Genomic DNA, 23546 nt, shown 5'->3' with positions numbered 1-23546 from the left:
GTAGCAGCCCCAGAGAAAGCAGAGCGGCGCTATGCCGGAGCCGGCGCGCTGGGCCGCGGCCTACCGCCCGCCGAGGTAACTGCCGCGCCGCACCCGGCGGGGCCTTTCTTGGGGCGGGGCGGCTCCGAAGCCTAGGAGGGCTCCGGAGGCCTCGGGTGGGTCCCGAGGGAGGCCGGGCCGCCGCGTCCCCGCCTAACACGCGCCTCTCCTTCCAGGGGCGGCCACGCCTCCGCCCGAGCGAGGGCGGACTGACGCCGCATGTCCTCCGCGGGGCGGGAGCTCCACGCCGCCGGCCCGGGGGGCGCCCTGCCCGCCGCCTCTGCGGGCCCTTCCGCTGCGCCGGGGCCCGCGGACGAGAGGCCGGCCTGGGCGCTGCCCCGGGAGCCGCATAGCCGGGCCCTGGGCGCCCGCGAGGGGCCCCGGAGGCAGCCCTGGGCGGGCGAAGCGCGGCGGCGCCCGGAGAAGGAGCAGCGGCGGGAGATGCGAGGCGGCGGCGGAGAAAGGCCAGGCCGGTGCGAGGAAGGCCCGAGGGGAGGTGCCCGGCCGGGACCCCCGACCTGCAGCCGGCCGGAAGAGGTAAGAAGCGGAGGGGCCGCGGGGTCGAGCTCAATTCCCAGAAGCCCCCAGCCCGCCAGCCGGCTTCCCTCGAGGAAAGGCTGCCCGCAGTCCCTGAGCTCTGCAGCGTCGTTAACCTCTCCCGGTGGCGTGTTTTAAAATTAAAAATCTTGTCCTTCTATTGATGCATTTTTTTTATAATATTTTTAGGCCACCTTAATCCAATGACTTTCCCTTGTTTACCGTGCAGACACAAAAAAATAAAACATCCATGGAGTGATCAGGATTAAAACAACACAAGCAGACAGAAACTGGAGAGCACAAAACGAAGAAAAATGGAGGCTAAAGCAGAAAAACCAAGATGGCACCAAGTACAGACTCAGGAAAGGCCGTTCCAAAACAATTCTGTTTTTAAAAGTTTCCGAAACACCCACAAGGAAGGGGCCAAGAGCACCCCCACTGAAAAGCAGCTTGGTCCAGCCTCCGTCCCCAAAACTCTTAAGAAATGCGCAGTTGGAAATTGTAATACTGCTGATTCTGCTCTCCATTAAAAGTTGTCAAGCCTGTCATGCAGAGTGTTGAATGACTTAAAACGTCTCACAGAATTTATATATCACACTTACTTTTCAGGGCCCCTGAGATGCATGTCCCAGCATTTCTCTTCTCCATTCTGCAGGACAGCCAGTGTCTAATCCCATTCATTGTTCAGTGTGTTTTTGTTCTCTGCAGTCCTTTGCATGCATATATTTGCAAATTAGGTGCCATCTCATGCATTTGAGAGAGTCTCTCACCCAACAAAGCTGCTATGCTATAGTAATAAATCTGTTGGAATTTAAGGAGCTTTTTGCTCTTTGTTGCTGCAAGAAAGTAACATGGGCAACACTCCTTGAAATCAGCAAAAAATAGTTATCTCAATATGAGAAAACTGAAAGCTCCTTGAGAGATGCATTTTTGTGAGAAGACTGTGGCCCTCCAACTGTTGGTGGGTGGTAACTCTTTCAGACCCTCTTGTTGGAAGTTGGAGGTCAATTGCTTTTAGAAGGTAGCTTGTGACTCTAACCCAGGAGTCCGCAGCCCGTTCGGAACCAGGCTGTGGAAGCAGCGGGCCAGCACGTGCACAGCTCCACTTGCACAAACAGTGGGCAAGCGCACGCTTCAACACGGAGCTCCATTTATGCAAGCGGCAGGCAGGCAGGCATACCCGCCGCTTACACAAATGGAGCTGTGTCCACGGAACCATCCCCTCTGCCACCCACCCCTGCTGATCGACAGAGCTGGAAAGGTTGGGGACCCCTACTCTAGCAAATATGCCTCCAAGCATGGATGGGCTGGGATGCTGTTGCACTGCCTGGAAAGGTATTTAGGAAGTTCTGATCTTCGTTGTTGACATCCATGCTTTCATTTCAGGAGTTTCAGCTAATCCAGAAGGGAAGAGAATCTATTTCAAGTCCTTCCTGTCTTGAGATAAAAGGCTTGCTGCAGAATCTAGGTATGGTCATGCCTGGTTTCCAGGGCTCTGCCACGGTTTTACTTTGCAAACGCAAATGTTCCCTGCCATTTGCGATAGGAAAATTCTGCTCCCCACTTCACTGTGACTGAGAAGCACCATCTCTGTGTGTACATTCCGTGTGTGTGTGTATAGTATGTATATGAATATTTTCTGAATATTGTCAAGTTTTCTTGGCAAGATTTGTAGCCGGCTGTTGCTTCTTTCGGTTGAGCCTCCCTGAGTAAACCAGACAGGAAACATGACTAGACAACCTAAATCTCCTTTATAGGATGGGAAGATTAACCGATTCTTGAAAATCTGAAAGTAGAAGCTTTCTGCCTGCCGTTTTTAACTGTCTTATGAATGAGGCTTATTCCTAGGCTCATTTCTCTGACTATTAAGCCTACAGGGGCCCCTCTTGTTTCTCAAGGTCATCCCTGCACCCCATTATCTCCACCTCCCCTTCAGACATTTCTGGCAAGCTCCCGTGGGAACGCAGAAGGACCTGTGCAGCCTCTGGTGGGGGCAAGCTCTGCCCCAGTTGCGGTGAGGATTGTTGCATGGCATTCTGGAAGCTAGTCCTCTGTATATCTGCTTGCTGCTGCTGTTGCAACAATATGGCTACCAGATGCTCAGCGGTCAGTGGAATTCCTTGAGGATCCAAAGCCGTTCTTGAAATTTCTCTCTCTGGAAGAAAGTAGAAGACTTGCAAGATTAATGCTGGCTTTGCTGAGTAAACCTGATAGAAAATGTGACCGGATGAGTTAAGTCCACTTTATTGTAAGGCTACATTAACAGATTCTTGCAAGTCTGAAAATGCAACCCCTTTTAACTGCTGGACCGATTAGGATAGCTCCTAACCACCTCTCTTTTCTGATGGTTTCCTAGGTGGCTGCCCTCTGCTTAAAGCTTCTGTTGCCCCCCCCCCCAGGGGAAAAGGTGGTCAGGTGTTAATGAATTTCTCCAATTCAGCAGCAGAAATATATTTTCCTTCTAGGATTTTTTTTTCTTTTTAAAATGTGTATCATCTATTAATGAGAAGTCAATAATACTAATTTATTAACTTGTACTCCGCCCAACTCTCAACTAGGCAACTCAAAACAATCAAAACAGTGACAATAAAACAAAAGGAAAAGTTAAAAGATGGCGAGTGCAGAAGTGCAGACTGTCCCTCCCTCACTGAAACCTCCGTGAACAGCCTGCTTTGAGCTCTTTTGATTGGCAAAGATGCTCGAGTTTGGCCGGGATGAGTTGCGAGTTCTGCCATTTATTCCTTGGAACCTCCTGCCCTGAATCAGTGACATCTGAAGCGGTTCCTCTGGCTTTCATCATAAACCTCTCAGTAGCGCATGCCAAATTCTAGAATCTTATTCGAGTTCTAGTATGCCCACAGAGCAGATGGTGTCCTGCTGATCACAGGTCTTGCACGTGGGAACCTTGTTGGGCAAAACTCAGGTTGTCAAATTAAGACTTGGCTGTCATGAACCCTCTGCTGCTTATTTACATAATCCTCTTTGTGACAACCAGTCAGGTAGTGATAAAAAATTATAACTTCGTTTCTCCGGCGTATCAAGTGTGGCCTTTTTCCGGTTTTTGCCTCCAGGTCACCTGTTGAGTGGATGATGACACCGAGTCCTTAAATGGGTTTTTGTGGATGTTTAGGAAGGATTTGCAAAGGGGACTTTTCTGAAAAGCCGGTGGGGGCGGTTGTGGAGCTACTTCATTTGAGGGGTGTGAACATGGCCCTGCAGAGAGACGGAGCGTTAGGCACAGGAGTGTCTACTGCAATATGGGCGCTGTGAGGACAATTGGGGTTAGGGTTGTTTTAATGTGCTAAGGAAAAGAGGGTGGCCCCTTCTTAGTCGTGTTTTTCTTTTGTTTTTGTGTTTCTAGAAGGAAGTCCAGCAAAAGTGCAAGTGGCATCTGAAAAGCAATCAAACCTCCTGAAAGAAGCGCCAGGTATGAAGGCTGATGGGACTGGGCTGTATGGTAACCCAGGAGAGCCCGGGGCCCAAGCGAGGACAGGTGTGCTGCTTGAGACCAGTCAGTGCTCAGGTGCAGTTTCAGGAAATGACAGCTTAGTCTCTCAGGAGCCTTTGAGTCCTGCCTCATCTGAAGAAGAAGAAGAATGTAAAGGACTCCCAGCCTGTGCCAGGCAGGCTGGGGAAGAGACGTTGCAGAACCCAGGCCAGGAAATTATTGCCGTTTTTAACAGTCCATCAGTTCAGCAAGAAACATTTGGCACACCCAGTAACCACAGCCTTGCTCTGGATTTGTATACTTGCCTACCAGATCCGAGGCTTGAAACCACAGGCCAGACTTTTCCAGGTAGCTCATTTGGAAGAACACCTTGGGGTGACCGCATGGATCTCTTTGAGGGTGCTTGTGAAGTGCAGGAGGAAAGCTTAAAGAGCAATCAGAGCTGTGGAAGGATGGAGGATCTGGGAGAAGCCTCTGAGCTGAAAATGGCTAAGGCTCTGTTGCAGACAGGGAGGCCTGAAGAAGACTTGTCCAGCAAGGAGCACAAAGGGGATGACAGGGTGGATTTTTCTTCTAGCCACCTGCATAAAGGAATGCTTGAAATCCAGAAAGGATTTGCTGTGCACAACAGCTGGAAAGAAGATGGAGAACGTTTTCCTTCAGAACACGGCAGATTTCTAAGTTCAGCTGAACAGCTAACAGTGTCAAAAGACCGGCATTCCGAAATTAGCTTCTCCGCCCTTTGTGATGTTGTCCAAGCAGCATCTGAAGATGACATAAGAGTGACCTCTTCAGAGGCCAGCAGGATCCAAGACGATAAAGGTTCTTTTCTCCGCCATGAAAAATTGATCTCTTTGGGAAAAGAGAAAGGAGCTCTTTTGTTGAAAAGAAATAACTTTGGGTTCTTTCAGAACAATTGCAGTGTAAAGTATATTTCTGCGCTTCTCAGCCGCCTGGCTCATCAGCTGGACTTTGGGGGAAACGGCTTGCCACGAGTGGAGCCCACGGATAATCTGGGGACGGCCCTCCTGCTCTGTGATTTAGCCCTGCCTCTGTGTGCTGCCCGTTCTTTCTGGGTCACAGAGACCAGCGTGTTTGCTGATGAAAAAAACCTTAAAGGCCCTCAACTCTGTGGCCCCTCTCCATTCGCCCAGAAGGCTGACCCAAGCTTAGGTCAGGGAAGGCCCGTGGACAGCCTGTCCTCAGAGGGAGTCATTGTGATGCGAAGCCCTGGTGCCTGGCTTCACCACAAGAAGGCCAGTGGCAGACTCCGGACTGTAATGGACGAAGGGGCCAGGGAGATGGTCAGCTGGGCGCTGAGAGGGGCAGAAAATGGGGAGGCTGCTATGGAACCCTTCTGGAGAAAAGCATTCCGTCTTAGTGACCGGACCATGAATGATCCTTCTGCTGCTCCAGAGGAGATCTATGCTCTGGCAAGAAATCTCTTCTTAGATTGCAGAAACCTACTAAAAGGCAGAAGAAGGACGGCGACCAAAATACCTTCAAGCTTGGGAACAAGCCCAGCCCTTTTGGGATCCAGTGGGAGATTCATTTGTCTACAAAAAAATTTATCTCCCTACAGAAATAACTCTGCAAACGTGGATAGGGCAGGAAGCCCCTTGAACTCAGTTTATCCTCTGGAGATTCCCGGCGCTAATCTGTCAAAGGCAGAAGCTGAAAACTGGAGTGTTAATGGTGGGGATGCTTTTGATGGTTCAGAAGGTATTCTGGAGGCGAAGAGTAATATTTTTCCTCCCTATGAAAAAGCAAACGTCAGCAAAGCTTCATGTGGAGCCGATGCTGGTGGAATGAAAACCATAGAAAATGCAATAATATGTAACAATACTAGACTGTTTCTTCAGCTAGCATTTGATGGAGACTTAAGACTTTGCAGAGCTACTTTTAGAAAAGGTCAATGCCTAGAAGAAGAAGAAAAATACCAGATTTACCCCTCTTCCTCAGCTTGTAATCTCTCTACTTTAAATAAAAAAGACTCTTCTTTATTTACTAAACTTTCCGTGTGGCAGAGGGAACCCATTTATCAGATGAAGATATTTCTTTATCCATATTTCCTTGATAGTTGCACCTTTCTCGAACAGAAAAACGATTCACCAAAGACAGAGTTTCTAGAATGCCAGCAGCATTCCTTAATTTTCTACAAGGAACTAAATTATCGTGATTTGCAAACTGTGATCAGTTCGGCTATAAAATATGTCCCGTGTAATAAAAATGAATCATTGCATTCAAAGATGGAGCTCAAGGTAACTCCATCAGCCACTACACTTTTAACAGAATATCATCAAGGGCCACTTCAAGAAGTCGTCATTGAATCATCCAATAATAATAATAGTGAGTCAGAATTTACTGGCAATCTACTGAATGAAGACTCTTTAGAATCACAAAGTGCCTGGACGCTATTCAGATGCTCAGAATCTACTTCCGAGTTATTGAACCGGAATGATTTTGTGAAGAATCGGGGTCCTCAGTCAAAGGCTGATGGTTTCAGTTCTGCCTCTGAATCGGTTCACAAAAGTCCGTCGGAGAAGTTCAATTTTAAAAATGGATTATTGTCTGCCAGTAAATTGGCTTCATCTCCCAATCAGACACCTTTTCAAACAGACCCTACAATTTCTACTAAGATTAAAGGTCAAGAAAGAATGAAAGGACTACTTTTAAAATCATACAGAAAAAGAAAAATATCTAGTTTGATATCTACAGGCTTAGGCTCGCAGTTTCCGCAGAATAAAAAAATGTGCTTATTTCAAAAAGATGGCGCATTAACGTTCCCTTCTTTGAAAGCTCATGGCTCTCCCCTGGCCAAGCAGCCCTGCCGAGGGACCCCCGTGCCTGAAAGAGAAGCCGGCGGCCGCAGCAGCCCCTTCGGTTTGCAAAGCGAAAGGGTGAGCAGCTCCTGCAGAGGGGAGGCGGCTGCAGCTGGCCCTCTGGCTAGCAAGAGGACGCCCCAGCGCTTCAAGGATTCCAAAGCAGAAGCAGTTTTATCCCTGTATTCTTTAGAGCAGTCCCTGCAGGCAAAACAGGATTTGGAAGCTGGCCAGAGAGAGGCCAGCTGGCCAGCTGGGATGACGGAAGGATTTCCAGTTCGCATCCTTTCTGACACTGAGGAGTCTTCAGAAGCCCTCCTGGAAAATGTAAGGCTTGCTTTCAGGGGTGGGAAGGTCACATTTTCATTCAAGCGTGCGACACACACAGGTCTTCCTCTTTGCTTACCTGAAGACATTTCAGAATCTGATTCCAAAAAAGCCAAAGATTCCCCAGAGCCATCAGTTACATGGTGTCATGTAGCCAGCCCAAGTTGTGTGCTGCAGACGAAACCTTTATCGTCCTCGAGAAAACCGGCAGAAACCCTCGGCAGCTCAGCGTTGTCATCGTCTCGCCTGAAAGATGGGAGGTTAGCAAGCTTCCCCAGGTGGCCCAGTACTAAAGAAGGACATTTGCTGAGGTTGGAGAGCAGCCGGGAGCTGGCAGGAGGCCCAGAGAAAGGACTGGGAAGGCACTTGGCGGACAAGAGTATCAGGAGGGGCATTTCTGAGCCAGGGGCTCAGCCACCACCAACCCCAAAGGAGAAGCCCAAAGTGGGAAGAAGAAGAAGGCTTGCTGTTGGACAGCCCCCAGGCCACCTTTCTGACCCGAAGGCGGAGAGTCCAGGCGATCTGGCACGGTGCACTTTGGCTTCTCTAGGAAGGGCCGTGCAGAAGAGGCAGCAGGAACCCCCTTTCCACATGCCAAGCGAATCAAAGAGGCAGAAGAGAGGGCAGAGTTGTGAAGAGACCGCAAGCCTACATCTTCACTTCCAGAAGCGTAGCCAGAAGGCCAGGAGCTGGCTTAGCTCCACCGGAGCTTCCGGCAGTTTGCTTCAAGCTGTTGGCTGTGATCAGAGCAGAAGCTCCGGCGCCTTTGGATATTTGCACCTGCGAAGACCTTTCCCAGCATTCAGGAAACTGTCCAGAACAGCCTGCATAAAAGTTGGCATGCCACGCCGGCTCAGGGCACCAAAACCTCTGGCATCGAAGGGTCCCCCTGAGATGGTCCCTGGGGAAAATGGGGAGCTTGTTTATTCTGCACAGTTAGCCACCAAACCAGCAGCCCCCCGCGCCCCAGAGGCCATCCGTTGGGACCCTCCAGCGAGGCAGCAAGGCCGCCAGAGCAGCTCGCTGGCCTCCTCCTGGCTCACCGGGCAGCCCAAAGACGCCATCTTGTTGATGAGGCTCTCCTCGTTAGCTGAGAAATTGCTGGCCCCCACATGTCGGCCCTTCCCAAAGCCTTGTGGGGCGCTGCTTCCTTCCTCTGCTGTGTGGGGCCCGCTTCGCAGGAGGCAACTGTTGGAAATCTCCTCCTTTGTCCGTTTAAAGTTAAACTCTCCTCAGTGGCTCAACAGCAGCGGCGGCTGCTTCAAGATGGTGGGCTCCCAGGCTCTGCCCGTTTATTCCATTGAGTCGACGATCCTGTGCTTCTTTGAGCTGAGTAACGGCAATCCCTGTGTGCGCAGCACTCCGGTCTTCCCAGAGTCTTTCCATAACCAAATAGACGTTGGCCCCATCAGGAAGCCCCCCAAGACCGGATCCCCGAGCCTCCTCTCCAGATTTGCTCTGGGGAGTCCACAGCCTCAGCAGCCCTCCAGGTGGAGTTTCTCTCTGCTTCTGCCTCAGAGCTGCCCAGGTGTCATGCCAGTCCAGAAAGATGCTGAGCCTGGTTCCGCCTCGACCCCCAAGGAGCGAGAGGCCGTTGCTCGGAGTAGGGGCTGCCCGACCCACGGCCTCCCTACAGCCTTAGCTTTGTTTTCCCCCGGCTGCTATCGTGTTTGGACGAGAAGAAGGCATCTCGGCAGTCGAATCCCTGCGGTCCAGCGGCTGACCCTGCTGCAGTTTGCTCGGGGGTTCCAGGGTTGCCCTTCTGTGTCGGCTGACCTCTTCTCGTCCTTGCCCTGTTTGTTGGGCAGGGCTCTGTCCATATGGAGCCAGCATGGACCGTCCACCCATCTCTCCGAGTCCATTCCTCTCCATTCCGGTCCCAGCAAGGGACAACCAGCCCACCCTGCGGTGGCAGGCCTGAGCCACAGAACCAGGTAAAACCTGTCCTCCTTTGGGGAATCAGCCTGGGCTCTCTTTGTCTCTTGGGGTGGGAGATCTTCCAGCTCCTTTCTTAGGTGTGGGGTGGAAATCTGCTTGTTCAGGGCGACCCCACCCAGGGCTCACGGCCAAAGACCACCGGCTCTGCTTCTCTCCCTCCCAGCCACTATGAGGGTTGTTTTTTGTCCAAGGACACTCCACAACAGAGAACATGAATGGACCCAATGCTCTATTGTAGCACACACCTTTCCCAGCCGTAAGCTGTTGCTCTGGATTAACTCCACAGTGCTAGGATTTACAAGTAGATGTAGCCACATGAGTAAGTCTTCGATGCTTAGTCCTTAACAACTGGTCAAAGTCTTATACTCCGTAAAGGGGCATAGAGCCTCCAACTCCCCCTAAAAATGCTTATGCTCGTTGGGATTAGGTGCTGTCTCAGTGTGGTGCTCCCTTTGTGATTCCTGGCGAACTCCAGGCCAGGCTGAGCGCTAAGCCCAGTCAGAATCGAACCACCATGGGCGGCTTCCTGGAACTCCTGGCCCTAGCAGTTGAATGACAGCATTCTTGCTTGCCTATAATGGTTGTAAGGGCCCAGGTGTCACCTCCTGCTTCCTCCTCGCTTATTGACTTCTGGTCTCCTAGGATCCACACACCCCCTTTGCTAGCTTTCCCTTTCAGGGGTCAAGGCCCTGGGTGGGGTGTCGCTGCCTTTGGATGTGGGCACGTTCCTGAAAACATCAGGGCATCAGGCTCCGCTTGCTAGATAGTTGGATGCTGGCATAGATGCTGCCCCATTTCCCCCAGCAGATGGAGATGTGTGTGTGTGTGTTAATGAGCTCCTCTGATCTAAGATTTGGGAAAAGGGCTGAGCTAAGCTTAGCCTTGGGAAGTGTTTCTGCCTGGCTGCAGCCGCTTTTTACAAGGGCAGACAGTCACCTCAGCTTCACATCCTCCCAGCCACACACACCACACCGGGGCCAGGAGAGAGACTGCAGAAGGCTGGTGCAGAGTCCTGGATTCTGAGAGAGGAGAGGTTGGGTGATCTGGCTCAGCCTCTGGGCCCTCCTTGCCTTGGAAGTGGCTCTGGGCAGGTGGTGGAGGGGCAGCAGAGAAGGCTGGCTGCTGGGAGGAAAGTTCGCCCAGGCCTTCTCTTCTTCCCCAGGCTCAGTTTGGCAAGATGGGGAGAATAATTTACGTAGTGCAGCTGAGAGATTTGGTTTCTAGGCTGGACTTGTCTTCTGTAAACATTCAAGTTTCTTTTCTCCCTTTGCAAAGAGTATTGACAGAGGGGTAACTACTAGTTAACAAAACATGCCCTGTTTGTGCTGGACAGGTGATGACAAGAAAAAAAAACAATAAAAATACTAAAACAGGTTAAGTGTTACTAAACTTAATTGGGAAAATTATTTAGAAATTACTTAATTCCTGCTTCTGCCCACGTGAAATTCTTGCTTTGCTTCGTACACGTATAAATGAGTTGTGCTGTTTATCGAGCAGGGGTGTCCAGGCTTGGTGACTTTTAAGATCTGTGGACTTCAATTCTCAGAATTCCCAGCCAGCATAGCCCAGCTGGCTGGGGAATTCTGGAAGTTGAGGTCCACAGGTCTTAAAGTTGCCACGGTTGGACATCCCTAATGTAGAGCTATTTTACCCCCATTGTACTGTTGGGTGCAGAAGCTGCCTTAAGATCCCTTCTCCATATTGGCTTAAACAAGGCGAAGGCCAGTTTGGTCTGGACTATTGAGTGGTGAGTCTCCTCACAAATGCTGATAGTCAAGCTTTGGGCATCCTCTTGGGGCGCAGAAAGAGTCCTCTCCTTCCATCCACATCCAATGCTAACTCCTTCATTCAGTATCCAGCAGGCAGTCCTGCTGTGACTTCATGCCCAGCTGCTCACCTTCACTAATTGGCCATCTTTAGGGCAAAGTCAGGAAAATCTGCAAAAGTAATTGCTGGGTAACCTGTGGCTAAACATTTTGCCTAAGTCAGTAAGGCTGCTGGGCTGTTTTAAAGCCTCGGTAGACTCCGAGGACTGAGCTTCTGTACAGACAAAATCCCTTTTCTTGGCTGAGCAAAACTTAAGTGAAGCTCCAAACCAAAGGAGGTTTGCTTTTTATTCGTAATTGCGGCTTTGGAGTGAGAAGTTCCAAACCTCCTGAAAGATGGACGAAGAAAAGGGATCCCTTGCTCTTCGCTGGGTGGCTGAAATGTAAGGACCTTTCAGAAGGTGAGCCTCCCCGAATGTGGTCGGTCAGTTGGGTGACCCAATTTACGACCATTACATTACTACCGTTATGTAGGCTCCTTTATGGTTGTAACTTGAGAACTAACTATGATGTTTGAACAAGTGGAGTTAGGAAGGAGGCAGGTGCAAGCAGGCATTTGAACTCCCAGGGCTGCCCCAGTGGATTTCCTGTAAATCTGCAAGCTTTCTTTATTTCTGGGCTAGCGCCAAGTGCTTTACAGAATCACAGGGTTGGAAGGGACCTTGGAGGTCATCTAGTCCAACCCCCTGCTCAAGCAGGAGACCCTGTACCATTTCAGACATAGGGCTGTCCAGTCTGTTCTTAAAAGCCTCCAGTGATGGAGTATTCACAACTTCTGAAGGCAAAGCTGTTCCACTAATTAATTGTTCTAATTGTCAGGAAGTTTCCCCTTAGTTCCAGGTTGCTTCTCTCCTTGATGAGTTTCCATCTGTTGCTTCTCATCCTGCCTTCAGGTGCTTTGGAGAGTAGCTTGACTTCCTCTTCTTTGGGGCAACCCCTGAGATATTGGAATATCCTTCTTTTCACTAAACTAGACAAACGCAATTCCTGCAATCGTTCTTCGTATGTTTTAGCCTCCAGCCCTCTCGGGAGGCTTCATCAGGTCAAGGTGGGGTTTCCGCCTTTTATCCTCTCTCACGCAGAATTGACCTGCTGCTTTGCAGAAGCAAAGAGGGCTTCTGAATGGCTTTTCCACAAAGTCCTGCACTGTTTCCAGCCAAAGCTTTGATGAAAGGCTGTCCAGGGAGGGGCCCTTGGCCCCTGAGACCTGGGAGGCAGGAAGCGATGTCCCCCCATTGCCCATCAGCCCCCCCCTCCCCGGGCCAGATGATGTCGCCTGCAAGTGGACTTGTTCTTTGTCCATCTGAAGGCCTGTTGGAGTAGAAGCTCAGAACTCGATCAAGCTCTCCAGTGGTCCTGGCAGAATCCCTTGCCCTTTGTGCTCAGTCAATGAATTTGCATTGGTCCAAGACCAGCCTGCCTTTCCCCTTCTGTCGAGAGCAGGAAGGAGGCTGGCAGCCCCATGGACGGCTGGGGGGTGGCGGGATAAACGTTCCCTTGCTTGGAGATGAGCTGCTGCTAGAGGGAGCTTCCTCCAACCCAGTTCGGGTGTTTGCTTTTGCCTTCAGCACAACTTCTGCTTCCTAGACCAGCGCTCTCCAAATTTGGCAGCTTTAAGACTTGTGGACTTAAATTCAGGCTGGCTGGAGGATTCTGGGAGTTGAAGTCCACAAGTCTTAAAGTTGCCAAATTTGGAAAGCCCTGTCCTAGACAAATAGGCCTGCTCAGTCTTCCTTGGAATACAGATTCAATGAATGTCATCTCATTCTGTGTTATGTTCTAATTTTCTATTTGTTTTCTGTGATTTCCTCCCCCCCCCCTCTTTAAACCAGCTTATGCATGCCGCCCCTGGTGCCCGGCCTGCCATGTGACCCTCCCAGGGCTGCGAAGAATCACGTGAGGTCAGTGCCCTCCTCCTCTACCCCCCAAACCTACTTAGATACCAAGGGAAGCGGTTCTGTTCTACTCGCCTCTAGCTCTCCCTCTCAGCGTTTATTTTTTACACCCATCTTACCTAAGTGTCTCTGGGCCGTTCACATAATACAGCCGTGCTGAGCCGTCAGGAAGACACGGAGGCTGTAGTGCTTTGATGGGGGGGGGGCCTCTCCGCTCACAGTTGCTTTGCAGAGGGTCCTTCCCAAACGGGAGGTCCTGAGTGGAGAACTGCCCAGCTTTAAATATTCCACTGGAAAGTGGCTTCTCTTCTGGTTAATGAAGCGAGTCTGCAGAGGTTCCCACAGTATCTGCCTCTCTTCATTCAGGTCAGCCGGGGTGGGCAAGGTTCGTTTTGTGACCGACTTTGCCCTTTAGGTCAGGGGTCCCCAACCCCCGGTCCGTGGACCAGTACCGGGCCATGGCATGCCAACAACCGGCCACACAGACAAGCAAAGCCGCATCAGCGAGATGCAAGTAGCACACAGAACCACTCCCCCTCCGGGTCCGCTGAAAAAGCTCTCTCCATGGAACTAGTCTCTGGTGCCCAAAAAGGTTGGGGGCCCTCTGCTTTAGGTTGCTCAGGGCCCCACCAGCTCCGATGTAGGAGAGGACCAGGCTGGGTGTTCTCAGTCTGGGGTCCATTCGCACCCACAAGAGACCTCGGCCTTGAATTCCGTTGACTCTCATCTTCCGCCAATTTGCTTTGACTGTTAGCAGTTCAGATTCTTGCAGAGAGCTTAAGCTTGGAATAAATCTTTACATTTATTGGAACCGCCTGGATTTCCTGATCTCCTGGCTTGACCCTCTTCGTTTCCTGCCATCTGACCTTCCTTGCCATGGTTGACTTTACTGTCACTCTATCCCTGGGCTCACCCCCCTTTCCTCTCCTTTGCCAGGTTGGAACCCATCTTGTCTGTGCTGTTGCCGACGTCTTGCCAAGCTCCAGAACCGTCTCGTCCCCCTTTAGGATTCCCAGCTCTTGGATCCAGAAATGGACACGAAGCTTCTGTCCTGGCATTGCCTAAGACTGGAGCTCAGCCTGAAAAAGTAAGCGGTGCAGTGGAAGCGAGGCCTCGTGCGCACCCACGCTGGCTATCGCGTGCTTCTCATTGCTGCACGGGGACCACGTTTGACTTGGTAGAGTAAGTTACTGGGGGTGGAAGTAGAGTAAGTATGTGATAAGGAAATCCTGCTCTAGCTGAAGGGAATGTAGTTGGGGGTTACTCTCGGTGAGCATCAGTATCTCCTCACCTCTCAGCTGCCTCCGAGGACCACCGGGAGAGCTGGCGTGGGGTTCAGTGTAAGTGTTGGGAAATCCACTATGAAGGGAACTGTCGGTCAGCATCTGGGCCTGGCGTTCTGTCAGCTCAGTCGTTCAAGGACTCAAGTGAGGAGAAGCCGAGACCATCCGTCCCATGGACCAGAGGGACAAACGGGGAGAGGCTGGTGTAACCTCCGGACTAATGCTGGAAATGTACGTCTCTCTTGTTCCCAAGGACGAGTCCGAGAACAGGCCAAAGAAAGTCTCTCAGATCCGCATTCGGAAGACGATTCCTAAGCCAGACCCCAACCTCACCCCCATGGGGCTTCCCAGGCCAAAGAGGTAGGACCGGTGCCTTCATCTGCCGAGGGAAGGATCGGCATATCTAACTGGAGAGCCTTGCTGGGGGGGGGAGGCTAAGGGGGGGAGGGAAAGCAAAGACAGGTGCTTTCTTTGAAAGCAGCCCACAGGTTGAAAAAAAACCAGACCATTCTCTGGGTTGGGGGGATGTGAATAGCAAAGTTATGAATACTGAAACTTATTATAGGCTTGCAGGAACACATCTGAAAGCCCTCACCCCATCCCTTGCCTTTATCCCAATGAGAATGAGGGAGGTCCAGTCTGGCTGGAGCTCTTCCTCAGGGTCATTCCCACAGCCAGCTACAATACTGGACAAGAAGCAGGAGAGTGGAGGGAGAGGGTCTGCGGTAGACGTTCGTCTTCTCTCCTTGAGCGTCAGTCTAGATACCTTTCCCCCCACCCACAGGGGACCTATCCCAACAGAAGGCCGTGCAGTTTGCGGATGTAGCCAAGTCAGGAGGAGCTCTGTGGCAGAGAGAACGCCAGCCTTGCAATGTGGCTCCCAGCACCCTGGCCAGCCACCCTTCTCGTGAGCCTGCTGCGCTTCAGGGAGGGGCTCGCTCGGACTTGGAAGCCGAGGAGGCAGAGCTCTTTTGAGACGAGGCATTGATTGGCAGTTGTTATTTCTGGGAGTTGAAGTCCGGGAGTCATAAAAGAGCCAAGGGTGCCTACCCCTGCCCTAGGGAGACCTTTCCCAAGGGACCTCTGAATGTAAATGGCTGGTTCACTTGGCCAAAGGGCAGAGGGGGCCTTGGGGCAGGCAGCTGAGTCCAGGCGCTGACTCCCTGGTGATGAGATAGGGCAGGCGGGTTCTCTTGGGGAAAGAGCCCCAGAAGTAACAAAGGGCCAAGCTGTATGAGTAACCGGCTGCATCTCGAGTTGGATCTGGACCCCTGCAACACCCAGGTGTCATTTAGCTGAATCAAGGTGCCCCCGTCAGCAAATGGGCACCATCTTCCATACCAGCTGTAGCTGGAGGACACTCAAAGAGCAAGTGGTAGTGGTGTATCCAGGAGATGAGACGGGCATGAGGGACCATCCTTGGTGCCTCCTGGTGATTTCCCCGGAGCTGGCGGAAGGCGTTCTTGCCACAGCTGTCCCCTTCCATTGTTGGTCCAAGGGATCCTGCAATTGTAGGCCGGTATCTTCGGCATGATTCTTGGGAGTGATAGGTGGGGCAGCCATCCTATTGGAAGGGGTTTGGTGCTTTTTAATTGTATTTGCTTATTTAAATACTTTCAAAACAGCTCTGGACCCCCATAAGTAGCTCTGCAGCTGAGATGATGACGCTGCTAACCTCTGCAGCCGTTTGAAGCCTTTGCCGGTGGGACGAAGAGTCCCAGCCTGAGGTGTCTTGTTTCACCCAGTCACGATAAAGTAACTTTGGTACACAGTTAATAGTCTTCCCTTCTCTGACTAAAGACTGGTAACTGCTATTGGAATGTGATGTTGTTAATTAAGAAGATGTGTTGATAGTGAGTTGCTGCCTCCTTTTGCCTTCCAGGTTAAAGAAGACTGAATTCAGCTTGGAGGAAATCTATACCAATCAGAATTACAAATCGCCCCCGGCAACCAGGTTGGTTACAGACAACATAGCATCGGAATGGAGGATTTTATGATTTGCCGGGGGAAAAAGTTGTGGGAAACCCCCTTAAATGGATCTGCTTTCTACATCTGCACCATGGTTGCAAAGGGTTTACACCAGTTCATTTCGTGGCTTGAAAAAACGTAACCTGGCTGATTGTGTGGAAGGGCTTTGGGTCCCTTCTCAGATTATAATGATGATGCTCTAAGTCAGTGTTTCTCAACCTTGACCATTTTAAGGCATGTGGACTTCAACTCCCAGAATTCTACAGCCAGCATTGCTGGCTGTGGAATTCTGGGAGTTGAAGTCCACATGCCTTAAAATGGTCAAGGTTGAGAAACACTGCCCTAAGTTCACTCCTTTTGTTGTTGTTTTTTTCAGGTGCCTGGAAACCATTTTTGAAGAGCCAAAAGAGAAAAATGGGTCTTTAATCTCTATCAGCCAGCAGAAGAGAAAACGGATTTTGGAGTTCCAGGACTTCACCGTTCCCCGGAAGAGGAGGGCTCGCAGCAGAGTCCGAGTGACGGGTGGCTACACTCGGGCGCAGAAGGCGGCCATGGAAGGAAGAGAACTTGACATCCTTCTCATTCAGAAACTGACCGACCTTGAGACGTTCTTTGCCAAGGAGGAGACAAAGGAACAAGCCTCATTGTGTAGTTGAGTTTGGGTTGATCTGCCAGAAGAGCTTGTGGCGTTTCTGTGATCTGGTGCGCCTGGAAGGGGAATCTTGTTTTCCCACGGTTGGACCAACCTACCTGACTGAACCATATAGTGATATTTTCCTACAGGTTGGAGGAGGAGAATTAATTTCTGTTAACCTTATGAAACAGCCCTGTCTTTAGCCTCCATTATCGCTAAGAATTAACGTCTGTGGGTTTTTTGAAAAAAGATCTGGCTAAAAGTGTAGAGCAGAACAAAGGCTACAGCACCTTCAGAGACGTTAGGATTGTAAAGACTTCCCAAAGTTAGCCATGGATTTGCCTCTGCTGCTCTTCTTGTCATTGAGCCCTAGTAATGTGGCAGCTGGGACGAAGGATTTGGGGGGTGGGGTGTTTCGTTTGTTTCTAGCAAGTCTCCTTAGTTTGCATCGTTGGGCAGCAGGACCCATGATGTCCATCAGCAAGTATGTTTTGCTCAAAGAAGAGAAACTGTGGCATCCAAATTGTGTTCTGTGGTAGACATAGCTAGTTGTGGCACTTTGTTTCACTGCATGAGGACCCAGCGCAGAGGTTCACCTCCGGTTCTTGCACTAGGAGATGCAGGATCCCCAGGAAGTGGCTTTACTCTGTTCCGCCTTCATCACCGTCTGTTCTGCAGGCTTCCTCTCGGGGTGACTTCTTGGAATTGGGGCCAGCGAATTTATTGTAGGAGATTTTAATTGTGACGGGATGCCAGAATGCCAATGAGACCTCAACAGTCCTTCATTTTCGGTGTGTTTTCCTTCTACTACCTGGACTATTGCTCAGCACCTCTCGTTAATTCCCGTTTCCTGATTGTGACTTGCTTGGGGCCTGCATGGAGTGGTCCGTACAAATGCAACAAGAAGCTGGTTGGGAGCGCGAGTAGCAGTGTGTTACTGGATCCTGGTAGAAGTAGCAGCTGTGCAAAGCCACACAGAGGAAACTTTAGACTTGTACTTTTCCTTAGGGGTGCTTGGGAAACTTAAATATTTATCTTAAATGAAAACTTTACATGATGATCAACAGCTGTTCGCTGTCTATAGTGCCTGTAATTTGGGCCAGATTTAATGGCTGAATCATTCAAAGGGTTTGCCTTTTGCTTCCTCTCATCTAAAATTTGCACTTTTGGTACCTTAAGGCTCATGTGGACACTTCCTATTACCTCTGGGGTGGACTCTGGGGGCAAATGATGGTAGGCCAGACAGGTGGCCTGTTCCTTGACCTCGCATTCCATACCTGAACAGTCAAGAGGTTGGAATCGGCCTTGTAGATGACAGAGGGCCTTAAAACCGGAGTAGTAGAGGGGCCCAGCCACACGTGTGCCTGGCAGTAGAAATTTAGCGTTTCTGCTCCACATTGTTTTCCCACTGGGAAAAAGAGAATGGGAATACTTTTTAATAGTTGAGATCCAGAGCTGGTTTCCCGTGGGGACTGACATTATGTGTTTGCTGCTGCATGCAAATTGTTGAAACCGGAGGTTCTCCCTTCGTACTTTGGATCATTGTAGAAGGTCCCTGATTGCCTGTAATCGCCACGTTTTGGGTGGGCGGAGTCGAATCATTTACTAGAAGTATCCATCGTAGGATTTGACGACATGATGCGCCAGTACAGATGCCGATGTGGCAATTCTGGTTCGGAGGTGGGACTGCTGCTTTGACTCTGCAGGTAGGCCGGTGACTACGTGGCCTTCTTCTTCTGGCAACCTTAAAATGGCAGTTGGCGTGCTCCGTCTGTTTCCTCGGTGCTTTATGTCTGAAGTTACACGGGTGTGAATGCAAGGATTCTCAGCATGGTTTTGCTGCAGCTGTCCAGAAGAACAGGGGTCTCCACCTGTGGCGACTTTAAGCCTGTGGATTTCAACTTCCAGCATAGCTGGCTGAGGAATTCTGGGAGTTGAAGTCTTAAAAGTCACCAAGCTTGGAGACCCCAGCAGAAGAAAATACAGCCACTGGAGTGACAAGGTGGGCTCTGTGGTCCCCCAAGGCTGCCTCAAAGGAAGTTGCACCTCGGAGGGCCCTTGGAGCAGGCCTGCCAGAGGCCTTCAAGCAGCCCCCTCCCCAGGCAGGGACCAAATGCTTACCTGACTTTCAGTACAATCATGAAAAAGATTCTACTAAGAGCACTTGAAAGAAATCTCTTCTCAGGAAAATGTGGAGGCAACCAAGGATGTGATTTAAGGGTTTTTTTTGGGGGGGGGGAGTAGACTGATATTTGCTAAAATCTAATTTGGGGAGGGCTGTGCCTATCAGAGAAATCAGGGTACGGGGGTCCAGTCTTGGTGTAGGTGTCATCCTGGGGCCAAGATCAGCTTTGGAGCCCGGTCACACTCCCCCCCCCCAGACCTGAGCCTCTTAGGGGCCGCCATTGGGAGCCGCTTGAAAGGAAGACCGCTTGGTTAGCCTTCTCGTAATCCAAATCAAATGGGAATTTGCACACTTCTGTACTGGTGGCTGTTCTGTGCCATTATCACATGGTTTTTGTTTATTCCTGTAATCTTTTTGAGTTTCAAATTCACTTTTTCTAGTGTTTAAATTATGGAAATAAAAAATTTAAATAAAGAAGTGCTGATGGGTTTTGTGTACAAGTTACATTTATTAAAAATTTCAAAAATATACAAAGTGAAAAGGACAAATGTAAAAAAAAAAAAGATAAACTATCTCTTTGTCCCAATTGTTTTAATATAAGCAAAACTCTTAAGTACGCTAAACTGCGAGTGCAATCCTGTACATTGTTATGAAGTCTGAAGCCCCAAATTAACTTTAGTTGACATGCAAACGATGTTTCTGTTGATACTGCGTAAGTGGGAATGTCCCTTGTAGAGCTGGGTCCCCAACCCCCGGTCCGTGGACCAGTACCGGCCTGCGGCATGCCAGCAACCAGGCCGCACAAACAAGCAAAGCCCCATCTGCGAGATGCAGGCAGCACACAAAACCACACACTCTCCGGTCTGTGGAAAAACCTTTCTCCATGGAACCGGTCCCTGGTGCCCAAAAGGTTGGGAGTCTCCGCAGTAGAGGATATTCATGGCTCGGCTGCCGACATTCCTGACTTTCTGGGAATAGATCCTGCTTAGTGAGTGAATACTTTCCTCATCTCTGTTGTTTGTCAATTGTAGTTTCTGTGCCTCTCTTCGTTCCCCTTCCTTTGGAAAGATGTTTCTCTGGGGATTTGTGACACAGCTTTAATGCCAGCTCTGAATGTTACAGGAATAATGGTGGCCCTGTCGCTTAGCAGCAAGACCACCTTCGTGAGCTCTGCTACCACCTTGACAGTTCTTTCTCCTTGTTGTAAAGTACAGGTACCATTTCTGCAAACTTTATTACGGAACCCTTTAGTTCTTGTAAGCTACCACAGAAATCTCATCCCTCTGATGTTCCAGGGACCTCTGAGCCAAATCCTTGGCGGTGCAGTGATCTGGAGATAGCCTTGCTTATTTAGCTGAACTATCACAGCAGGTACAGAGGCTAGAAAGGGCTGGGAGCAGATCTGGATCTTCCTAGAGTTCTTTTTTGCAGGTGAAGGGCAACAGCGTTATAAAATAGCCTGTGCAATTACTGGCAATGTTACATGATCTTAACTGATCTCAGGAAGGGAAACCTCCAGGGAATCCCACTGTTATCAACTGGCCTAGGAAAAGGGGTGCCCACATGGTTGCTGAGCAGATGACGCGGCCATAAAACTGCTAGTAACCTGGGGACGCTCATCACCGAGGCAGGCACTTTTGTGTTTAGAGCAGCTGGGCAACAAACAGCTTTAGAGTCCTTGAAGTAAACTCTGGATGTTGCTTCAGTCAAGAGAAGAATTGGGGGGGGGGGGTGTCACGGCTCTTACGTCCTGCTAAAGCCAGAGAAACAAAATTCCTTTAGTTCCAAGATGGCTGCTTCTTGTCAGGGACGGGGGAAATTGGAGCTGTGACATTGTCTCAACCAACTTCCTTTCGGTTCAGACAGCTTTGACTCAATGGAAAAGGGACCGATCAATTCCGAAGGCAGAAGTGATGGGAAGCAACCAGAGGGAGATGCAGGTACAAGAGGAGAGTTCCCAAACCAGCTTCTCTCTCTCTCCTGATGGAAGGCAGAGAACAGACAGGGTAGAGCTGAAAAGGTGGCAGGTGCAGCCCAAACCTGGCTGGGACTTGCCTGCGTATCCTGGAAATGGGAGGGAGGGAGGGAGGAAGCAGTGAGAGTGAATCCATTGGGATGCTTTCCATTGGCTAAGGTACCAGTAGGATACATTCAAAAATGGATTTTCCAAAAACTGCTGAAGGATATTTGGATGTGGATGAAAAAATGGGAAAATTGCCATAGACCAGAATCATCGGGGGGGGGGAACTTTGGTGACAGTAAAAGCTTGAATAACTGTCTCCCTCTTTCTTTAGCTGGCAGAGTTGGAGGGAGCATCTCTGGATAACCTCAAGGCTGTGTGGAAGAGGTGCAAGTATCCAGTTTGCAAAAGTCTAGGATACCTGAAAACCAAGAATGGCAGTATTAATGTCTCAAAGGGAAATGTGCCCACCATGGCATCCGAGAGTGCCCCTAAACTTACACAAGGGCAGAATTCAGGTCCTCCACAACAATGATTAAGTACACACTAGATTAAGCAGACAAATACATCTGTGCATCATTTAAATGTATCTTAAAATCTCAGCTACTTGAAAAAGCATTTTATCGGGAGTGCAGAATTCACCTTGCATCTAATTTCAATGCAATCTCAACACTTTAATTCAGGACCTCAGATGTCTTGGAGGATGAACCCCACCTTCTCCAGCATGGGATGGGAGACGGCAGGGCTCTCTGGTCCTGCTGAGGCTGTGGGACGTGGGGGCTCGGGCTGAGTTATGTGTGGTAGCAGCTGCAGCCTCAAAAAGTGGGTCAGGAAAAGGGTTCTTTTTCCTACTGCCTCCCACAATAGTGTCCTTTAAAAAAATTATTCAGCCTTGCCAGATATTAACTAGGAACTGTTAGGGATAGAACTGTTGATTTCCAATTTTTCTTCCTGTCCTTGGAAGTTTCACCCTCATCACTGGCTCCAATTCCATTTAATGTAGGAATTCAAAGATCCTGTCAACCTCTTTTTTACTGATAAAGGAAAATACTTGTAGTTGAGGGCTGAACTGTGGGTTCCTTGGTGCTCTCTGAGCTTGGTTGTTTTCTTGCAGATGCTTCGTTACCCAAACTAAGTAAACACATCAGTGCTACCATAGTAGGACCCCAAAGGCTGTTTTTTTTTTAAAAAAAAAAAAAATAAGCCACTTTAGGGCTTAAAGTATAAAGTAAATGTTTTTTGTTTCTATTCTTATATAGCTTCCTTAAATAGCCTAAGTACATAAACATTAGAATTTTGTTTTGGGGTGAATGACTTTAGTTTCTTCTCTGGATGGAGTAAATCAGAGCTAGCTGAGGAATTCTGGGAGCTGAAGTGCACAAATCTTAAAGTTGCCAAGTTTGGAGACCCTGGAACAGATGAACTCTAGAAATCTTTGGTGTCTTTCAATGCATCAACAATACACAGGCAAGAGAGAAAAGGGAAGTTTGAGCTGAGGGCCTGGCCAGCTTACCTGCAAGGACAGCTTGCCTGTAAGGACAGCTTACCTGCAGAGGTGCAACTGAAGGCGGATTGGGCAAGCTGAAAGAAAGACTGCCCGAGAATCGACTTGAAGTCCAACTGGCCTGTGAAGACGAGGCCTTGAGTAGCGTCCTTAAAGAGCAGGTCACTTCCTCCATATCTCAGCGACTCAAAGAGCTGAAAATGGCTGTTCTTGACTGATTCCTGAAAGGAAAGAGGCCAAACTGGAGAGCTGCCAGCAAAGCCTGTTGATGGGGGGAGGAGAAGAGGCGAACAGGTGGACTGCAGCTGATGGCTGTCACAGCTGTCATTCTTCTGCTTGCTTAGCATTTGCCTCTTTTGCCAGCCTGACATCCGCAATGACAGGAGGGGGAGAGATTGGAAGGGGGGGCGGCTGGGGGGTGTGAAGCAGAGCCGGCCCTGACTGTGATAACCTCAATCAAGCACAAGGTCAGCAAAAGGAATGCGGACGTGGGAAAGACAGGAACACAGGTCCAAAACAACCCGAGAACTTTTAATTGGACCTTGACCGATAGAGGGGAGATGGCCAGGGAACAAGGGACGTTCACTGCATCGTTTCTTGGGCCAAGCCGACAGATTCTGCCCTGAAAAAAGTGAATTGTGATCTGTCTTCAAGGCTACGAGGGCAGCGTCATCCCACAGTCCCACGATTGCAATTTGGGCCCCTGGTCACCAACTAGCATTGATGGTTGCAGCCCCTGCAGTCCCACACCTGCAATCTGTGACCTTCCCAGCCAGCTTCCAACAAGCAACAGGGGAAGCCAGAGTCATTCAGTGACCATGGACTCACTTAACGGCAACATGATTTGCTTAATGGTGATTCACTTAATGACCGAGGTAAAAATCAGGTCCTGTCACGTGGTGACTCGCTTAACAACCATAACGCCTAGTATCTGAAATTCCAGTCCCAACTGTGGTCATAAGTTGAGGACTTATCTGTAAGACCCAGCTATTTTCCTTTTCTTCTTTGTTTGCAGCTGAGGTGCCCAGTTAGAGTCGTTCAAAATGTTGATTAAAACAGTGACATCCATAAGATCAAACATTCGCTCTGCTTGGAAATGCATGTGGGGAGAGTGAAAAGAAGCCTCTGGCTAACGTAACTGGAGTGCCAAGTAGCGCTACCTCCGGCCTCTCTCCAGGTGCCGTCCCTGGAAAAGAGCCTCTGGAGAGGGGCAGCTCTAGCCTGGTCGGGAGAGAAAGCC

At 49.9% G+C, this 23546-nt stretch overlaps 2 protein-coding genes across 9 annotated transcripts in view; one reads left to right on the top strand and one right to left on the bottom strand.

Annotated features, from left to right (window-relative positions):
• The first annotated feature begins 1 nt into the window (after position 1).
• On the top strand, positions 2-19316 carry PRR14L (proline rich 14 like). 5 transcript variants are annotated; one of them, XM_039321132.1, is made up of 10 exons: positions 2-75; positions 216-576; positions 1963-2044; positions 2475-2590; positions 3938-4003; positions 12770-12838; positions 13769-13919; positions 14369-14475; positions 15998-16069; positions 16460-19316. In XM_039321132.1, the coding sequence occupies exons 6-10, from the start codon at positions 12777-12779 to the stop codon at positions 16737-16739; spliced, it is 672 nt and encodes a 223-aa protein (XP_039177066.1). In that variant the 5' UTR covers positions 2-75; positions 216-576; positions 1963-2044; positions 2475-2590; positions 3938-4003; positions 12770-12776; the 3' UTR covers positions 16740-19316. The 5 variants fall into 5 exon arrangements, with proteins under 5 accessions (XP_039177066.1, XP_039177064.1, XP_039177063.1 ...); XM_039321130.1 differs by having other exon boundaries at positions 3938-9107; XM_039321129.1 differs by lacking the exon at positions 2475-2590 and adding an exon at positions 806-938 and having other exon boundaries at positions 3938-9107.
• The window catches only part of LOC120297927 (saxiphilin-like), a 36130-nt gene continuing 31531 nt past the window's right edge, over positions 18948-23546 (bottom strand). For 3 of the 4 annotated variants that reach the window (XM_039321158.1, XM_039321159.1, XM_039321160.1), the window contains 2 exons: positions 22350-22527; positions 18948-21223 (listed from right to left, as the gene is read on the bottom strand). In XM_039321158.1, the coding sequence (XP_039177092.1) occupies positions 21171-21223; positions 22350-22527 (231 nt within the window). In that variant the 3' untranslated portion in view covers positions 18948-21170. Of the gene's footprint in view, positions 21224-22349; positions 22528-23546 lie in introns of those variants that run through there. The other variant, XM_039321162.1, reaches the window with a different exon arrangement.

This window comes from Crotalus tigris, unplaced genomic scaffold (assembly GCF_016545835.1).
Source record: "Crotalus tigris isolate CLP2741 ecotype Arizona unplaced genomic scaffold, ASM1654583v1 scf7180000023720.1715460, whole genome shotgun sequence".
In the NCBI taxonomy this organism is placed as follows: Eukaryota; Metazoa; Chordata; class Lepidosauria; order Squamata; family Viperidae; genus Crotalus; species Crotalus tigris.
This window is presented reverse-complemented; position numbering and strand designations above follow the sequence as displayed.